Source organism: Hemitrygon akajei, chromosome 9 (genome assembly GCF_048418815.1).
Source record: "Hemitrygon akajei chromosome 9, sHemAka1.3, whole genome shotgun sequence".
NCBI lineage: Eukaryota > Metazoa > Chordata > Chondrichthyes > Myliobatiformes > Dasyatidae > Hemitrygon > Hemitrygon akajei.
In genome coordinates, this window is record NC_133132.1 from 120,309,819 (window position 1) to 120,328,891 (window position 19,073).

The window sequence follows — 19,073 nt, forward strand, 5'->3', positions numbered from 1 at the left end:
TCTCAATAAGCCTTGCGTGAGGTACCTTATCAAATGCCTTGCTGAAATCCATATAAACTACATCTACTGCTCTTCCTTCTTCAATGTGTTTAGTCACATCTTCAGAAATTTCAATCAGGCTCATAAGGCCTGCCTTTGACAAAGCTATGCCTATATTCCTCATCATATTATGCCTCTCCAAGTGTTCATAAGTCCTGCTTCTCCGGATCTTCTCCATCAACTTACCAACCCCTGAAGTAAGACTCACTGGTCTATAATTTCCTAGGCTATCTCTACTCCCCTTCTTGAATAAGGGAAGAACATCTGCAACCCTCCAATCCTCCGGAACCTCTCCAGTCCCCATTGATGATGCAAAAATCATCACCAGAAGCTCAGCAATCTCCTCCTTCACCTCCCACAGTAGCCTGGGGTACATCTCATCCTGTCCCTGTGACTAATCCAACTTGATGCTTTCCAAAAGCTCCAGCACATCCTCTTTCTTAATATCTATATGTTTAAACATATAGATTTATCTCAGGATTTCTCCATCAACTTACCAACCACTGAAGCAAGACTCACTGGTCTATAATTTCCTGAGCTATCTCTACTCTCTTTCTTGAAAAAGGGAACAATATCTGCAACCCTCCAATCCTACGAAACTTCTCCCATCCCCATTGATGATGTAAAGATTATTGCCAGAGGCTCAGCAATCTCCTCCCTCACCTCCCACAGTAGCCAGGGGTATATCTCGTCCGGCCCCAGTGACTTATCCAACTTAATGCTTTCCAAAAGCTCCAGCACATCATCTTTCTTAATGTCTATATGCTCAAGCTTTTCATTCCACTGTAAGTCATCCCTACAATCGCCAAGATCCTTTTCCGTAGTGAATACTGAAGCAAAGTACTCATTAAGTACCTCTGCTATCTCCTCCGGTTCCATACACACTTATCCACTGTCACACTTGATTAGTCCTATTCTCTCACATCTTATCCTCTTGCTCTTCACATACTTGTAGAATGCCTTGGGGTTTTCTTTAATCCTGTCTGCCAAGACCTTTTCATGTCCCCTTCTGGCTGTCCTAATTTCATTCTTAAACTCTTTCCTGCTAGCTTTATAATCTTCCAGATCTCTATCATTATCTAGTTTTTAGAACCTTTTTTAACCCTACCATAACTTCCCTTTCTCATTAGAACGTAACTATGCAGAACTCCACACAAATATCCCCTGAACATTTGCCACATTTCTGCCGTACATTTCCCTGAGAACATCTGTTCCCAATTTATGCTTCCAAGTTCCTGCCTGATAGCTTCATATTTTCTCTTACTCCAATTAAACACTTTCCTAGGTTGTCTGTTCCTATCCCTCTCCAATGCTATGGTAAAAGAGATAGAATTGTGATCACCATCTCCAAAATGTTCTCCCACTGAGAGACCTGACACCTGACCAGGTTCATTTCCCAATACCAAATCAAATACAGTCTCTCCTCTTGTAGGTTTATCTACATATTGTGTCAGGATATCTTCCTGAACACACGTAACAAACTTTACCCCATCTAAACCCCTTGCTCTAGGGAGATGCCAATCAATATTTGGGAAATTAAAATCTCCCACCACGACAACACTGTTTTAATTACACCTTTCTAGAATCTGTACTATTTGACATTTTTCAAATAATCTGTCACATTGAATTCAGTTTATTGATAAATTGATTAAGAGAAATTGAAGAATAATTTCAGTGTATGTTTGTTACTTTGGCATTGAAAATATTTTCCATATTCTAAAATTCCAGCCTAGCAATTCCAATACAGGATCTTATCTTGAAATTGAATACCCTTTAGAATCCTCACACAACAAAAAATGGTTATGTTTCCACATATATTAAAGTTTCAAAGTAGTTTTATTATCAAAGTATGTATACTAAATACAACCCTGAGATTTATTTTCTTGCAGCAGCCACAACACAAAGAAATACAATAGAATCCACACCCGCACAACTGATCGTAGACTTCAAGGGAGGGAAACCAGAGGTCCATGTGCCAGTACTCAGAGCATCGGTGGTGGAGAGGGTCAGTAACTTCAAACTCCTGGGTGTTACAGTTGCAAAGAAAGTGTGACAGTACCTCTTCTTCCTCAAGAATCTGCAGAGATTCCGCATGTCATCGAAAACCTTGACAAACTTCTATAGGTGTGTGGTGGAAAGTGAATTGGATAGCTCTATTACAGCCTCAGTACTCAAAACACCAGGTTCAACAAGAGTTACTTATCTATCCCTCAATCATCAGGGTCTTGAACTACACTTATTCTATTTCTGGTGTTCCCACAACCGATGGTCTCTCTTTAGGACTTTTTATCTTGCTATTTCATGCTCTTGTTATTTATTGCTATTTATTTATATTTACATTTGCTCAGTTTGGTGTTCATTGATCCTCTTTACAGTTACTGTTCTATAGATTTGCTAAGTATGTCCACAGGAAAAGGAATCTCAGGGTTGTATGTGGTGATATGTATGTACTCTGATAATAAATATTATTTTGAACTTTCAACCAAGAGTGACAAACATCCAATGTATGAAAAAAGAACAAATTATGCAAACAATATGAAAAAGTAAACAAATAGTACGGAAACATACCAGGAATGGTAAAAGCGACAGAAGGTGGTAGACACAGTCCAGTCCAGCACAGGCACAGCACTCTTAATCACTGTCTTCAGTATGTGGTGCCCAGCCACAGGAATGCAGCATCCACATCAAGGCCATGCCCTCTTCTCACTACAATTATGAGGCAGAAGGTACAGAAGCTTTAGTTGCTACACCACCAGGTTCAGCTACAGTTATTACCTTACAATGACTACACTCCTGAACTGGCATGGATACCTTCAATCACTGCTGCTCTGAGCTGGCTCTTCAGCCTACAGGCTCACTTTCAAGGACTCTTTACAACTCAAGTTCTTAGTTTGTTTTATTATGTGCACAATTTGTCACTTTGTCTGTGTACAAACAGTCGTTTTGTAAATTCTATTGTGTTTCTTTTTTCCTTTTAAATGTCTGCAATAAAATGAATCTCAAGGTAGTGTATGGTAACATAAATATACTTTGATAATAAATTTAGTTTGAACTTTGATACAGTGTACCAATGTTTATTATGTAAATGTACTGACATTTCTACCCATTTACCTCCATCAAACCTATGGGATTTAAACATCCCCATTCTTATGTCTGATATTAGCAATTACCTCAGCATAAATTAAAAATATCTTTCTCATTTTGCTTTTCAATTTCTTGACTAAATGCGACCACATTCTCTATTAGCTTCTCCCTCATGACAGAAAGCGGATCAATCAATGTCAGGCAAATCTTGGTCAGAAGGTAACACTTTAAAACACTTTTCATGGTGAGAAGATGAAGATAGGTGTGGGATAAAGGCAGGAAAATTGTGCTCCTACTAGAGTACGGTGAGACCACAACAGGAGTAGCTCAAAACGATTTGTCCTGTTTAAGGAACTTGATGCAACAAGACTGTTTCCCCTCATGAGGAAACTTGGAACTAGGAGACATAGCTTCAGCGTAAGCATTTTGCACATTCATGACAAAATTGAGGAGAAAATTCTTCTCTCATGGAGTCATGAATCATTAAACGTGCATATCCCAGATGATAGTGACAATTGAGTAATTGATTATTCAAGGCCTCTGTAGATTTATTTTATAGGATGTTTAAGGGTTATGAGGAACAGCTAAAAAGTATAACTGAGGCTAATATCTGACCTGCTATGTGGCTGAGCTGACTCAAATAGCCAATACTTTTCACTACATTCTACTATTTTATGTGAGGCCAAAATATTTAGATCCCAAAGAAAATGTAAGGTAAAGAACATAATTCTGAGCTGCTCAGTCCAGATTTTTGTGACTCATTGTAGATCTAAAATACGTTTCCCCCTTATTACTAACTATTTCTCTCACGTTAAAACATGTCTATGGAATGTACATCAGTTGATTCACCTCCTTCCTCAAAAGTGAATCATTTGTGTCCCAAGGTGGTGCAGCTGATTAAACTCCACTTGCCTTTTCTTATTCTTTTCAATCACCCTCTCTTATTTTTACAACCATGATGTTGTAGCAGGAAAACATCTGACCCATCAAATTCTTGCTGGCTTAATGCAGGCAAAATTAGACAGTCACATTCCCCTCTACTGTTTCTGTCAGTCTGCAAGTTCATACTCTCACGTGCCTGTTCAATTGCTTTTGAGATTATTGATTCTGTCAGCTTCCACAACAAGTTTCAGGTAATTACCTTCTACTGGGTAAGAAAATTTTGACCTTTCCTACTGTATCTCTCAGCCAAAACCTTAAATGTATGCTCCCAGTCCTTGTGCATCTGGTAAAAGCATATTTTAATATTTTACTCTACGTTTAAACATCACTATTCACAGTCTTGAAAAATAAACAATTACCACAATTTCTTGTTCCTTGTTATTGAGCTTCTTTTAAAAAAAAATCCAAATAGGGCCATAAATTCCACAAGCCTCACTTTTTCTTAGCCATCCAAGTATGGGAACACTGTCAAACTCTTTCTGAAAATTCATATTGGCAAATCATTGCATACCCTTCAATGAACTTCTGTTACTTCTACAAAAGAAAAATCAGTTAGAATCCTTAAATTAAACCATTCCAAGCTTCTATAGTTTTTCCCTTCTTATAATTTATAAAACCACTAAGGTTAAATTGATTACTTGAAATAACCTTGAATCCTTTTTTAAAAAAAAACAAGGATGTCACATTCATCAGTTTTCACTCCTCTGGCACATCCCCCTTTACAAAGAAATACTGGAAGATGACAACAAGCACCATCGCCACAATCACTCCCCTTTGCAACCTAGGATGGAAGTAATCTGAATCAGTCAACTTGCCCACTCAGAGCACAGCTAATCTTTCAAAACATCCTCTCTATTAATTTTGCATCTCTAATCTAATGTATAATTGCAAATTTACTTTTACACGTATTTACAGGTGTGGCATGACTTCTGATATATTATTGTACCAAACACTGCCATGAAGTGGATTTACTGTCTCCAATAAAGGTGGTTGTCTTGGTAACACAGCAACCCATACACACACTTGTGTTGACTTTGAGGGAGTCTTCGGGCATTAATCAACATCAAATAAAGAAATAGTAATGGTCGGCAATGGGCATGGCAGTATGTTAGTATGTTAACGAGCTCAAAAGATAGGAGCGGAATCAGCCAACTTGCCTTCTATATGCAATGAAAGGCAAACAATGTATTTGAGGTCCTGAATAAAGACAGATCAGAGAAAATGTGGTTTTACAGGAGGAAGACAATGTCACTCCCAAGATATACAAGATAGTAGTACGAGGTGGTCTGATACTAGGACACAATGAATACCTTTAAGGGACATTTTAACTAATGCCAACATATATTTTTGACAACCACAAGTCTGCCACATGAAATCATCATTTGGAAGAAGTGGTTAGCAAATATCTGGTGAGCCTTATTACACCAGCAATAAAGCTTTCCAGATCATAACAAATCATTTCTTGTGAATATGCTCAGTGTGTAGACTGATAAATTAGCAAATTCAGACAAAATTACTTTAAAAACATGGACTTAATGCTTCAGGGAACGTACAGAATAGCTGCCAGCGTCTAAACAATGTATATAGTGGCATGCAAAAGTTTGGGCATCCCTGGTCAAAATTTCTGTTACTGTGAATAGTTAAGTGAGTAGAAGATGAACCGATCTCCAAAAGTCATAAAGATGAAACATTCTTTTCAACATCTTAAGCAAGATTAGTGTATTATTTTTGTTTTGTACAATTTTAGAGTGCTAAAAAGGAAAGGAGCACCATGCAAACGTTTGGAAACCCCAAGACATTTGAGCTCTCAGATAACTTTTACCAAGGTCTCAGACCTTAATTAGCTTGTTGGGGCTATGGCTTGTTCACAGTCATCGTTAGGAAAGGCTAGGTGATGCAAATTTCAAAGCTTTATAAATACCCTGACTCCTCAAACCTTGTCCCTTTAGGTTGGGGCAATGTGGGCTAAACTATTACTTAAAGATAATAGGAAAACATCCAACTGGATTATGTGACTCTGGTAGTCCAGAGACAGTTCAGCATGTTTTGCTGAGTTGTAATCGATATAAAATTGGAAGAAGAATATTGTTCAAGAGGCTGTCTGACTTAAATGTATTTTCTTTTTTTATTAAATCTTTGTTTGGCCACCAAGAGAACTACCATCTGATTGAAAAGTTTATTATTCTGTTTCTACATGCGACTAGTTTATATATGAGAAATGGAGTTTCTTGAAATTCTGTAATTAATTGTACATCCTGTGGAGGGCAGTAATACACCCAGATGTGTCTAAACTGCCGGAATTAGAAGAAGAAGAAGAAGAAACCTTGTTCCAACAATCAGCAGCCATGGGCTCCTCAGGCAGCTGCCTAGCACTCTGAAATTAAATGATGCCCACAAAGCAGGAGAAGGCTATAAGAAGATAGCAAAATGTTTTCAGGTAGCCATTTCCTCAGTTTGTACTGCAATTAAGAAATGGCAGCTAACAGAGCTGGTGGAGGTCAAGTGGAGGTCAGGAAGACCAAGAAAACTTTCCGACAGAACTACTGGTAGGATCGCTAGAAAGGCAAATCAAAACCCCTGTTTGATTCCAAAAGACCTTCAGGAAGATTTAGCAGACTCTGGAGTGGTGGTGCACTGTTCTACTGTGCAGTGACATCTGCACAAATAGGAACTTCATGGAAGTCATCAGAAGAAGACCTTGTGTCCTCACCACAAATTTCAGTGTCAGAAGTTTGCAAAGGAACACCTAAACAAACCTGATGCATTTTGGAAACAAGCCCTGTGGACTGATGAAGTTAAAATATAACTTCTTGGCCGCAATGAGCAAAGGTATGTTTGGAGAAAAAAGGGTGCAAAATTTCATGAAAAGAACACCCCTCCAACTGTTATGCATAATTGATCGATCATGCTTTGGGCTTGTGTTGCAGCCAGTGGCACGGGGAACATTTCACTGGTAGAGGGAAGAGTGAATTCAATTAAATACCAGCAAATTCTGGAAGCAAACATCACACCATCATTAAAAAAAGCTTAAGATGAAAAGAGGATAGCTTCTACAACAGGATAATGATCTTAAACACACCTCACAATCCACAATGGACTACCTCGAGGCCTTTTGCCATGGCCCTCACAGTCCCCTGACCTAAACATCATCGAAAATCTGTAGACAGGCCTCAAAAGAGCAGTGGATGCAAGACGGCCCAAGAATCTCACTGAACTAGAAGCCTTTTGCAAGGAAGAATGGGTGAAAATCCCCCAAACAAGAATTGAAAGGCTCTTAGCTGGCTACAGGAAGTGTTTACAAGCTGTGATACTTGCCAAAGGGGGTGTTACTAAGTACTGAAAATGCAGGGTTCCCAAACTTTTGCTTCGCACCCTTTTCCTTTTTTTGTTATTTTGAAACTATAAAAGATGGAAATAAAAAAGTAATCTTGCTTAAAATGTTAAAGAAATGTGTCATCTTTAACTTTATGCCCTTTGGAAATCAGGTCATCTTTTACTCGTTTAGCTAAACAGAAATTTTGACCAGGGGTGCCCAAACTTTTGCATGCCACTGTAAAAGGGCGAGGCGTGACAATGGCAGCGCGGGAAATAATCGGGTGAATCCTGTTGCCTAAACATCGAACGGGAAATCGCAGTTTAACTGCAGTAGCTTATACTTAAAACCTATCAGTATCTGTGCTAAAATGGTTTCTGTGCTTTCACTTGGTGCATTGCACCAATCTAACGAGTTTTTAAAAAAGGCACCAGACTGCTAAATTTTAACGGCATTTATTGGTCAAATCTGTGTGTACTTTTCGACTCATTTGATCAAAGTAAATCTCAAATACGGTGTCGGTAATCGTTAAGCTTAAACGGATTTTAAGACTTAGCTACTGAAATTTATAGCCGATAAATTGCATTAACTCAAACTTACACCTAGTAAAACTCACCAAATTGACGTTGCTAAAATAAAAAAATGATCTAAACATATCAGCAGCAGCTAAATAAACGAGTAAAATATCAGAACAAAAACATTAAATATTTAAAACGAAAGACACTGGCCAAAGATTTCTTTGTTTTGTCGGGCACCAAAAACTGTTCAGCAAGAGTCTAGCCGGCCCTATTTCACAAACGGACAGTGTGCGCGGAGAAAGTACTCCGGGTTCACAATTGAGATCGGGGGCTGAAAGGTAGAGTGGTCTCGAAGATGGATGAAGAGAATACGGTGAGCGCAGGTCTCCTGCTTTCTGAGCCCACGTGATCCCGTTCCGTCTTCCTCTCTCATTTTCCGTCGTGTTCCGCATTCCTCTCTTCCATCCCTTTTCACTACCTCCCCTCCTACCCCCAGGACCCTCCTCCTCTCTCCCCTCCCTCTAAGCCTTAGTCGTCCTTTCTCTCCAAACTTCCTGCCCCCCCATACCCCACCAACACCAGTCCTTGCATTCTTCCTTACCCAGCCACTGGTTTTCGAACGGGAAATCGCAGTTTAACTGCAGTAGCTTGTACTTAAAACCTATCAGTATCTGTGCTAAAATTGTTTCGGTCCTAGCCTCATCTTCCCCCACCTTTCCCCATACCCCAATCCACATTATCTGGGACTCTCACTACTGTCTTCCCCAAAACCTCAGAGCCCCAAAGATCCTTGGTCCTTCTCTACCATACACCCGAATTCACCTCTCAGGCCAATGTGATAGCATTTTAGATCATATAACATAGAGCTGAATTAGGTCATACAACCACTTGAGTCTGCTCCGCTATTCCATCGTGAATGATTCATTATCCCTCCTGACGCCATTCTCCAGCCTTTTCCCTGTAACCTTTGACACCATTACTAATCAAGAACATACTAACCTCCACTTTAAAGAAACCCTTTGACTTGGTCTCCACAGTTGTATGTAGCAATGAGTTCCACAGATTCACCACCCTGTGGCTAAAGAAATTCCTCCTCATCTCTGTTCTAAAGGGACATCCTTATACCTGTATTCTGAAGCTGTGCCCTCTGGTGCTGGATTCCCCTCACAATCAGGAAATATCATCTCCATTACCACTCTACACAGATCCTTCAATATACCCCTTTATACACCCAACTATAATACCATAAGACATCAGACAATTTCTGCAGATGACATGATTCAGTGTTGTATCTAAAGTCCGAGGTTTCAGTCAGATTCCCCCTCCCACCTTCTTCTTCTCATAGAAGAATGGGGGGATTCTTCTAAGCTCCAGTGAGTACAGGAGCAGAGCCATCAAACACTCCTCAAACCTTAATCTTTTCATTCCCTGAATCATTCTTGTGAATCTCCTCTGGACCCTCTCCAGTGGCAGCACATCCTTTTTTTAGAAAAGAGGCCCAAAATTGCTCACAAAGTTTAATTTGGGGGGGGGGGGGGGATCTCATTGAACCATTCCAAATGTTGAAATGCCTATACAGAATTGATGTGGAAAGGATGTTTTCTATGGTGGGGGAGTCTAGGACAAAAGGGCACAGCCTCAGTATAAAGTGGCACCCATTTAAAACAGATGTGGAGAAATTTCTTTAGCCAGAAGGTGGTGAATTTGTGGAATTTATTGCCACAGGGAGCTGTGGAGGCCAGATTGTTGGGTGTCTTTAAGGCAAAGCTTGATAGATTGGACACGGCATCAAAGGTTACGGGGAGAAGACTGGGGAGAGGAGCTGAGGAGGGGAAGAAAGTATCAGCCTTAATTGAATGACAGAGCAGACTCAATGGGCCAAATGGCTGAATTCTGCTCCTGTATCTAATGGTCTTGAGCTAGCTGGCATCACCTGTGTTGATGCCATTGCCCCAGCACACCACATGTGTTTTCTGGTGACAACAGTCTGATAGAACATGTGAAGGAGAGGCCTTCATACATCAAAGGACCTCAGTCTCCTCAGGAAGTGGAGGCGACTCTGGCCATTCTTGTACACAGCCTCTGTGTTGGTGCTCCGCTCGTCTGTTGTCTAGGAGCACCCCCAGGTACTTGTAGGTCCTCACCACATTCACATCCTCACCATCAATAATAACAGGGAGCAGTACAGGCTTAGTCTTCCTAAAGTCCATCCCCATCTCCTTTGTCTTACCAATGTTGAGCTACAGATGATTCATCTTGCACCATTTATCAAAGTCTTCCACTAGGGTCCTATATTCATCCTCCCTCCCTTTATACACCCAACTATTGCTGAGTCAGAGAATTACTGTAGATGATATGACTCAGTGTTGCATTTAAAGTCCAATGTACAAGAGTAAACTGGAAGGGAGCCAATACAGACCCCTATGAGGCCCCAGTGCTGCTTGTAGCCATGTCTGACACACAGCTCTGAAGATACACAAACTGTGGTCTGCCAGTCAGGTAGTCCATTATCCAGGATACAATGGAAGTGCCAGCCTGCATTAAGTGGAGCTTTCCCCCCAGCAACAAGGGCTGTATAGTATTGAAGGCACTTGAGAAATCAAAAAGCATTGTCCTCACAGTGCTGCCCTGTTTATCCAAATGGAAGTAGACTCTGTTCAGCATCATCAACTCCATTGTGCTTCTAGTAGGCAAACTGCAGGGGAATCAAGGGTTGATCTGATCAGGGGTCGGAGATGAGCCAGGACTAGCCTCTCTAGGATCTTCACGATATGTGAGATCAAGGCCACTGGACGGCAGGCATCCAAGAATTTAAGACTTTTGGTTGGCCCTTCTTGGCTACTGGGACCACACATGCTGTTTTCCACACAGTTGGGACTCTTTCTAGGCTGAGACTCAGATGGAAAATGTGCTGGAGAACTCCACGCAGCTGCTCAGCATTCAGAATAAATTATGCATGTATACATTAATTGTCTAGTACAAGATGTGCAATTGAGACATTTTCAGCACTTCTCTTTTGCGATGTTGATAGTAGATCACCAATGTGTGTTTAAACTTTTACCTTCGTGTAATGTATCATGAGAATACTGTTTTCTCAAGCTTACTTTTAAATCCCTATGCTCAAGACATGAATTTTTGAAAAGTTGATGTTTATTATGTTTGTGTATTTTTCAGAGAGATTTTAGACAGCCATGTCAACAATGTTCCGTGATTAACTGGGGAATCTCTGATGAAGGCAAGTTCTTTTGCAAGTCCTGCCATAGTGTTATTGAGGTGAGTACAATTAAAGAAAGATTAAATACTTAGTATTTTGAACAGATGCCTTCTGTTCATCAAGGAACAGAGCAAGATACTGATGGCAATAGCTTAATTGCAGTATAATCATATGTACAATTATCTGACAGTTTGCCAGGAATGAATAAATAATAAAAAAAATGTAATCTGCAAGATAATCTAGATTCAACCAAATGAAATAAATTTTAGAAGTTATTGATGAAGTATATCTACTGAGCAAATGCAGAACACCATTAAACCTTTGTGTTGAATAAGTAGTATGAATAAAAGGGTGCATGCTTAGGTTAAATAAATACAAATTACTTAATTTCATGCAACTACGAATATGCCAGTTAAAATGAGAATAGGAAGGAAAGAAATTAAAGTTTACTTTATTTCTTTGTAAAGTTTAAGAAAAATGATAACTGATAATAGGAGCAGGAATTTCTTAAAGCAATTCAAAGTAATATTGCTGTTCATACAGTCAGTGTTATTGAATATTGTAAAAACATCAGTAAATTATGAAGTAAGGATGAGTTGGATGCCTAAAGTAGAAAAATATTAATATAGTGGACTCCAGTTAATCGGGCTATTGGTTAATTGGGGCAGTGGCTTATTTGGGACAACTCTTAAAGAACAAAAGCTAATCAAGAAAATAGCTGGGATTACCTTTGTTTATTTAGGACACTATGCCATTTAATTGGGACAGGAGACTTGCTGAACAGTTTCTAACTAGCATCAGTCGCGTGCATTTGTGTGACCGTTAGACACTAAGCCGTACTTAGAACAAATATTTTTTTAAATAATGTTACTTTCATGTGTTTGTGTTCAAAAAAGCAGTGATTTTGTCACAGATAGTTGGCGAGAAATAAGCAGTAGGATAATTTGAGATGGTTTCAAGCATTCAGGCTTGGAAATGCCAGAAATGGCCAGGAGTGAAAATGGAGCGATTTCGCTACTTCAACAAGTTAGGAAATATGAACAGTCATGTTACAATGCAAATGAAAATTTGGAGGAAATTTGGAAGCATTGTTTGAAGGCAGTCCATTATCTGTGCTAGATGCCTGTGCTGATTTTGTTAATTTACAGTCAATCAAAAGAACATGGCAGCATATACTAGACAAATTCCTTTGTTGATAACTATTAAGAACTAATGCACAGTTTTATAGTACTGTAGAGGTATTGGTAGTCTTCTAAATTGTTCTGTATTTCATTTTAATGCATAATTTGTTACTCAGTTAAATGGCAGTCTTTTTTATACTTTTTAAACTATTTCCATGAAACTTTAGCTAATTGGGGCAGCTGCTTAAATTAGGTCAAAATTTACTGGTCCGATGTGGATGTTATAGGCTAAAATAAGATGTCAATCAGAAAGGAAAATATCATATTGTACTATGCTGCTTACCTTCCAATATGCACAGACATGGAATTCCACTTCAGATAATCTAGGCAGGATTTGCTTTATACTGAGGAATTCCAGTAAACTGGAGAGGCTAAAATTAGTTCTTAAATTAGTGAAGGTAAGAGATGAGAGCAAAATAAATCCCAAGGGTGATTAATTTCCAACAGTAGAATGATGGATAACTGGAGTTGCAAGTGATAATAGAATGAAGGATGACATAAGGAAAATATTTTTCATGTATTATATTTTGCCTTTGAATGTGTTTTTGAAAGGTTGATGAAAGCCGGTTTAAATGGTATTTATTTTTTCTTATCATGATAATGTTTTTGTAATTCTATTGTAGTTATTGAGGCAATTCTTTTTGTTGTCATTGACAAGGACAACTGTTTAATTTAGGGAAGCTATAGATTTATTACCTAGCATCAGTAAATGTTTACTTACTCAAAGGACAGCTATAGGACTGCTTGTAATATAATTCAAAGCAGCCAGAATTTGGTTGAAGGGAGAAGAGATCAAAAAATCTATGGAGACTACTACTGATAAAATGTTGCATATTTTATAATATCTAAATAAAATACCATGTGAAGCCATAAGAATTTACAATGAAAGCAATGAGTTGTTTAAACTATAAATAAAATTATTTGGAATGTGTAATGTTATTTTAGATAGGAGGATTGTTTTAGCTAACTTTATGATTATGTTTGAATATTAATTTGTATATAGTTCAACCATTTGTTACCTTTCTGAGAATTACTGTGCTCTGGATAAATATTTCTGTTACTAGTTGATTTTTTTTTGCCCTCATTCTTCAAACTTAATCCTGTTATTGAAAAATTTCAGGAGGAATTTGAAAGCATTGATTTTTGAGAGCAAGTATTTTTCTTCTGACTAATTTTATATGTTAGATTTTATGAACAATGTGTTTGGTCTTAAGGTTTTTGATTGTGAATGATTTCCATTTCTCCTTGCTTAGTCATGATAGTGAAGGCATCAATTCCAATGATCATCTTAATTTTTGTCAAGATTGTAAAACACTGTTTTCTCAAGGGAGCTATTGGAAGAAGATCATATTTTTCTTTTTCAATTTTTCTCTTTGGGAATACATTTATGAATTTGGGAGCTAAATCTTACTGATATCTTTATGTGCTTGCTATCTTGTATGTTCTATTTGTGCTGTGTGTGACTTGGTACTTGGCTGTGAAGTACCATTGTCTCATTTGGCTCTATTCATGATTATTCATGTATGATTGAATGACAATTAAATGAATTGAATAGAATGGTATCAGTTTCTGTATTGTTCATTCAAATATTAAATGATTTCAACTATGTTATGAAACATGTTTAAGTTAAAGTATTTTTCCTTGTTCTTGCAGAAAACAGCAGATATTGCCTCTGAGTTATTTATGCAAAATGCAAGAGTGAATACTATTTCCAGGGGACTAAAGAAAAGGAAAAAACTAGGTGAGTGTAGATTCTGTATCTGCAGTCTTCTAATTTGAGTTCTTTTGTTTGCCAGCTTGCATTTGGATTTCTGCTGGATCATGATGTTTTGGGAATCTTTTCTGCACAGATTTAAAAGTGCATCTTTAAGGCAAGGCATTTAGAATGTTTCAGGTTATGCATTTACATAATTTTATCTAGGGCTGGATTGCTTCATGTCAAATTAGCATGGAGAAGTTAAAAATACTTTATTTGTAAATTTTCACTCATTTATAATTCCTGAGTCAGGGGTGAGCCATTGCCAGACAGCCAAGCCTATTTGAGGGCAGAGCCAACCATTTTGTTTATAGAGATATTTTATTTTACCTGGACCTTGCTAATGAATGAAACCTTGGATGGCTCACTCATCAGTAGATTTTGCTCATAATATACTTGTTGAATTTGCATACAAGGTAGCATGATAAATAATATCAAATATGATTTAATCACTGAGATTTCCAACTTCACAGCAATGACAATCAGAGCTGAACACATGGCAGTGTGAAGGCTGGGGAGACTTTGCTTCTCTAGGGTCATTCCATCAAATTAATTCTCTTATTGAGCAATTAGATTTAACCTTCATCCTTGTAATTTAAATTCATACATCTTATATAACAGAATAATGAGCCGTAAGTTACTACATGCTCTGCTGAAAGTTAACAGCTTCTGTTTGTATTCTTCTGTGTCCAGCTTATTCTTTCTATCTATCTATTACATTTCTGGCTTTGCAGGACTGTACATTTTTGTCCCAGCCACACAAAAAAAAAGTTGGGAATGTAGTTGTAGCTGTATTGAACCAATGGTCCCCTGGTCTAATAGAAATTAAAATGACTTTAAGTGAAGTATTTGGTTAAAATACATTGCTTCAGGGTTAATCACCATTAGTTTGCTTACTAGAATTGGTAAGGGCCTGTGTGCTTTTGTACCAGAGGAATAAATAATATTTCATGTGATGGATTGGAAATCATGAATATTGTTTGACAAAATTGGGGGAAAAAGGAAAATTAACACATCAGATTCCATTTAGATAAGTAATGTGTATGATGTTAAAGAAAAGAAATATAATATTTTGTCAACTTTTCAAATACTGGTGAACCTGAATTTGAAGTAAAGTTGTAGGAATGTCATATGACTTTATAAAAATACTTTATGTCATATCTCCCACATAGGAGATTGGTGGGTAAAATCAAAGCTCATGGCATTGGGGGGAAGACATTGACATGGATAGAAAACTGGTTGGCAGATAGAAAGCAAAGGGTAGCGGTGAATGGGTGTTTCTTGGAATGGCAGGTGGTGACTAGTGGGGTGCCACAGGGCTTGGTATTGGGACCACAGCTGTTTACGATTTACGTCAACGATTTAGATGAAGGCATTGAGAATAACATCAGCAAATTTGCTGATGATACTAAGCTGGGTGGCAGTGTGACGTGATGAGGATGTTAGAAGAATTCAGGGTGACTTGGATAGGCTGGGTGAGTGGGCAGATACTTGGCAGATGACGTTTAATGTGAATAAGTGTGAGGTTATCCACTTTGGGAGTAAGAACAGGAAGGCAGATTATTATCTGAACGGTGTAGAGTTAGGTAAGGGAGAAATACAAAGAGACCTAGGAGTCCTTGTTCATCAGTCACTGAAGGTGAATGAGCAAGTGCAGCAGGCAGTGAAGAAGGCTAATGGAATGTTGGCCTTTATTACAAAGGGAATTGAGTACAAGAGCAAGGAAATCCTTTTGCATTTGTACAGAGCCCTGGTGAGACCACACCTGGAGTATTGTGTACAGTTTTGGTCTCCAGGGTTAAGGAAGGACATCCTGGCTGTAGAGGAAGTGCAGCATAGATTCACGAGGTTAATTCCTGGGATGTCCGGACTGTCTTACGCAGAGAGGTTAGAGAGACTGGGCTTGTACATGCTGGAATTAAGGAGATTGAGAGGGGATCTGATTGAAACATATAAGATTATTAAGGGATTGGACAAGATAGAGGCAGGAAATATGTTCCAGATGCTGGGAGAGTCCAGTACCAGAGGGCATGGTTTGAGAATAAGGGGTAGGTCAGTTAGGACAGAGTTAAGGAAAAACTTCTTCTCCCAGAGGATTGTGGGGGTGTGGAATGCACTGCCTCGGAAGGTAGTGGAGGCCAATTCTTTGGATGCTTTCAAGAAGGAGGTAGATAGGTATCTTATGGATAGGGGAATCAAGGGATATGGGGACAAGGCAGGAACCGGGTATTGATAGTAGATGATCAGCCATGATCTCAAAATGGTGGTGCAGGCTCAAAGGGCTGAATGGTCTACTTCTGTCTATTGTCTATTGACTCAATTGACCAAGGATAGACTCAACCTCACTTATATCTTTATTCAAACCCTTTGATGTTTGAAAAGAAAAATTTAAGATGATTTTCCAAATTGAGTAAGCAATTACAATAAAGCCAAGATCAGAAAAATCTGAAAGAACTCTGCAGATAGAGAAGAGAGAAATTTTCAATGTAGTAAGTGTAGGATCCTTCATCATAATGGGAAAAATGTGATACGTTTATGGTTGGAGTGAAAAAAAGTGTGTTTTGGTCGTTTGCCAACCAAAGTTGTTTAGTCAAAATTTACTCCTTAAAAAAAGGCAGAAGCAGTAAGAAGCAAATTGAAACAGAAAAGAATACCCATGTGTGAGGGAGAGAAGGGCCACAACCTGAAATGGCAACGTTTGCTGATGATGCTTGACCTGCTGAATGTTTCCAGCATTTTCTGGTTCTGTTTTGAACTTCCAGCATTTGCAGTTTCTTGCTCCAATATAAAAATGCAATAAATCTACAATAACATGACTTGGATAGAATTCAGAAGTTACAAATAGAGTCAGAGAAGTACAGCACATAAAGAGATCCTTTGGCCCATCTAGTCCATACCAAAAACCATTTAGATGTTGCTAGACTACCAGATTTTCAGATACTATTCCTAATATCCAAAGAAAGTGATTTTTTTTTAAAAGACACTGTTATTTCTCAGTAATAAATTTCTCAGCAAACAAAGTTAAAAAGGAGCACTGGAACCAGGGGCCCCAGTCTGTTGAAAGGGGTTTAGAATATAAAGTGTTGAACCAGATGTCCAACCATCAAGATAATCGGAGAGCAGATTATCAGAGTTTTGCCACAGTTGGCTTTATTGTCATTCATAGGCATTCATAGGAGGTACAATACACATATTTTTGTCTCTGGTACTAGTGCCTTTTATATTGCAAGCAATCTGTTACAAATACACTTTGTTTCAAAGCAAATAACTGGTAGAGTCACAGAGAACTTCATCACAGAAACAGACCCTTCCGCCCATCTGGTCCATACCAAAACCATTTAAATTGCCTACTCCCATCGACCTGCACTGGGACCATAGCCCTCCATATCTCTACTATCCATTGACCTATCCAAATTTCTCTTAAATGTTGAAATTGAGTTCACATGCACCACTTGTGCTAGCAGCTCAGTCCACACTCTCACGACCCTCTGAATGAAGAAGTTTCCCCTCATGTTTCCTTGTAAATTTTCTTTGCACGCTTTCAACCATATTTACATCTTTCCTGTAGCTCGGGTGACCAAAGCTGAACACAATACTCCAAATCAGGCCTCACCAGCATCTTATACAACTTCAACATTGCATCCCATCTTCTGTACTCAATAACTTGATTTATGAAGGCCTGTGTGCCAAAAGCTTTCTGTATGACCCTATCTACCTGTGATGCCACTTTCAACTAATTATGGACCCGTATTCACAGATCCCTTTGTTCAACCACACTCTTCAGTGCCCTACCATTTACAGTATGAGACCTTCCATGGTTAGTCCCACCAAAGTTTAGCACCTCACACTTGCCTGCATTAAATTCTGTCTGATGTTTTTCAGCCCATTTTTCCAGCTGATGCAGATCCCTCTGCAAGCCATGATTGGCTTCCTCACTACACCCCCAATCATGATGTCATTTGCGAATTTGCTGAACCATTTAACCACATTATCATCCAGATCATTGATATAGATGACAAACAACAATGGATCCAGCATTGATCCCTGTGGCACAGCACTAGTCACAGGCCTCCAGTCAGAGAGGCAATGCTCTACCACTCTCTGGCTTCATGTGACATGGAGAACAATCCTGAGATCACAACCCTGGATGTTCTGTCCTTTAACTTACTACCTAATTCCTTGAACTCCCTATGCAGAAAATCCATCACTCATCCTACCCATATCATTGGTACCTACATGGACCATGACCGCTAGCTGTTCACCCTCCCATTTAAGAATGCTGAGGACTCGATCTGAGATATTGCAGACCCTGGCACCCAGGAGGCAACATACCATCTGGGAATCTACAGAACTTTCTATCTGTTCTCCTAACTCAGTGGTTCCCAACTTTTTCTATGCCCCACACCTCTAGGAAATGTTTGATTAATGTTCGCACCCCCAACAAAAGTAATATCACATTTGAAGATGAAGAAGTCTAATTTCTAATTATTGAACCACATACAATACTGCAGGTGAACAAATTGAACTTAAAAAAATAAGCTTTTAACTCAGTGCATAAAATGCAAATATAAATTGAGCAATTAGATTCTAATTTATTCAGAAAAAATTGTAAACAGTAAATTGATGAGTCTCCTCAACTCTGAGGTGTAACTCCCAGGTAACACTGATGAGAATCCTCAACGCTGACTCGGGCAGCAGGAGACTGGAGTGTGCTTGGGACAAACATTACTGCCATTTCTCAAGGTACACTGGCAGCTGGCTGAGTGATGACTCGTGACTTGTCACTCAAGCACACAAGCCACTCTTCGTCGTACCCCCTGAAATTCCATCTCGCACCCCCGGTTGGGAACCCCTGTCCTAACTAATGAATCCTCTATCACCACCGCAAGCCTCTTCTACCCCCTTCCCTTCTGGGTCACAGAGCCAGACTCAGTGCCAGAGACCCAACCACTGACTTTCCTCTGTTTGGTCAACTCCACCACTAGGTTGTCGACCCCAGATTGGGAAACCTTGGGAGGAAGCAAAT

The 19,073-nt window shown here is 39.0% G+C and overlaps 1 protein-coding gene and 1 long non-coding RNA gene across 4 annotated transcripts in view; one reads left to right on the forward strand and one right to left on the reverse strand.

Annotated features, from left to right (window-relative positions):
* LOC140733492 (uncharacterized) overlaps positions 1 to 8,250 on the reverse strand; it is a 131,305-nt gene extending 123,055 nt beyond the window's left edge. The window contains exons 1-3 of the long non-coding RNA XR_012100294.1: positions 7,995 to 8,250; positions 4,425 to 4,599; positions 2,608 to 2,745 (exon numbers count right to left, since the gene is read on the reverse strand). This is a non-coding gene — a long non-coding RNA (uncharacterized lncRNA). The remainder of the gene's footprint in view (positions 1 to 2,607; positions 2,746 to 4,424; positions 4,600 to 7,994) is intronic.
* Positions 8,139 to 19,073, forward strand: part of taf1b (TATA box binding protein (Tbp)-associated factor, RNA polymerase I, B) — a 102,505-nt gene continuing 91,570 nt past the window's right edge. For 2 of the 3 annotated variants that reach the window (XM_073056889.1, XM_073056890.1), the window contains exons 1-3: positions 8,140 to 8,269; positions 11,071 to 11,169; positions 13,945 to 14,032. In XM_073056889.1, coding sequence (XP_072912990.1) covers positions 8,252 to 8,269; positions 11,071 to 11,169; positions 13,945 to 14,032 — 205 coding nt within the window. In that variant the 5' untranslated portion in view covers positions 8,140 to 8,251. Of the gene's footprint in view, positions 8,270 to 11,070; positions 11,170 to 13,944; positions 14,033 to 19,073 lie in introns of all 3 variants that reach the window. The other variant, XM_073056891.1, reaches the window with a different exon arrangement.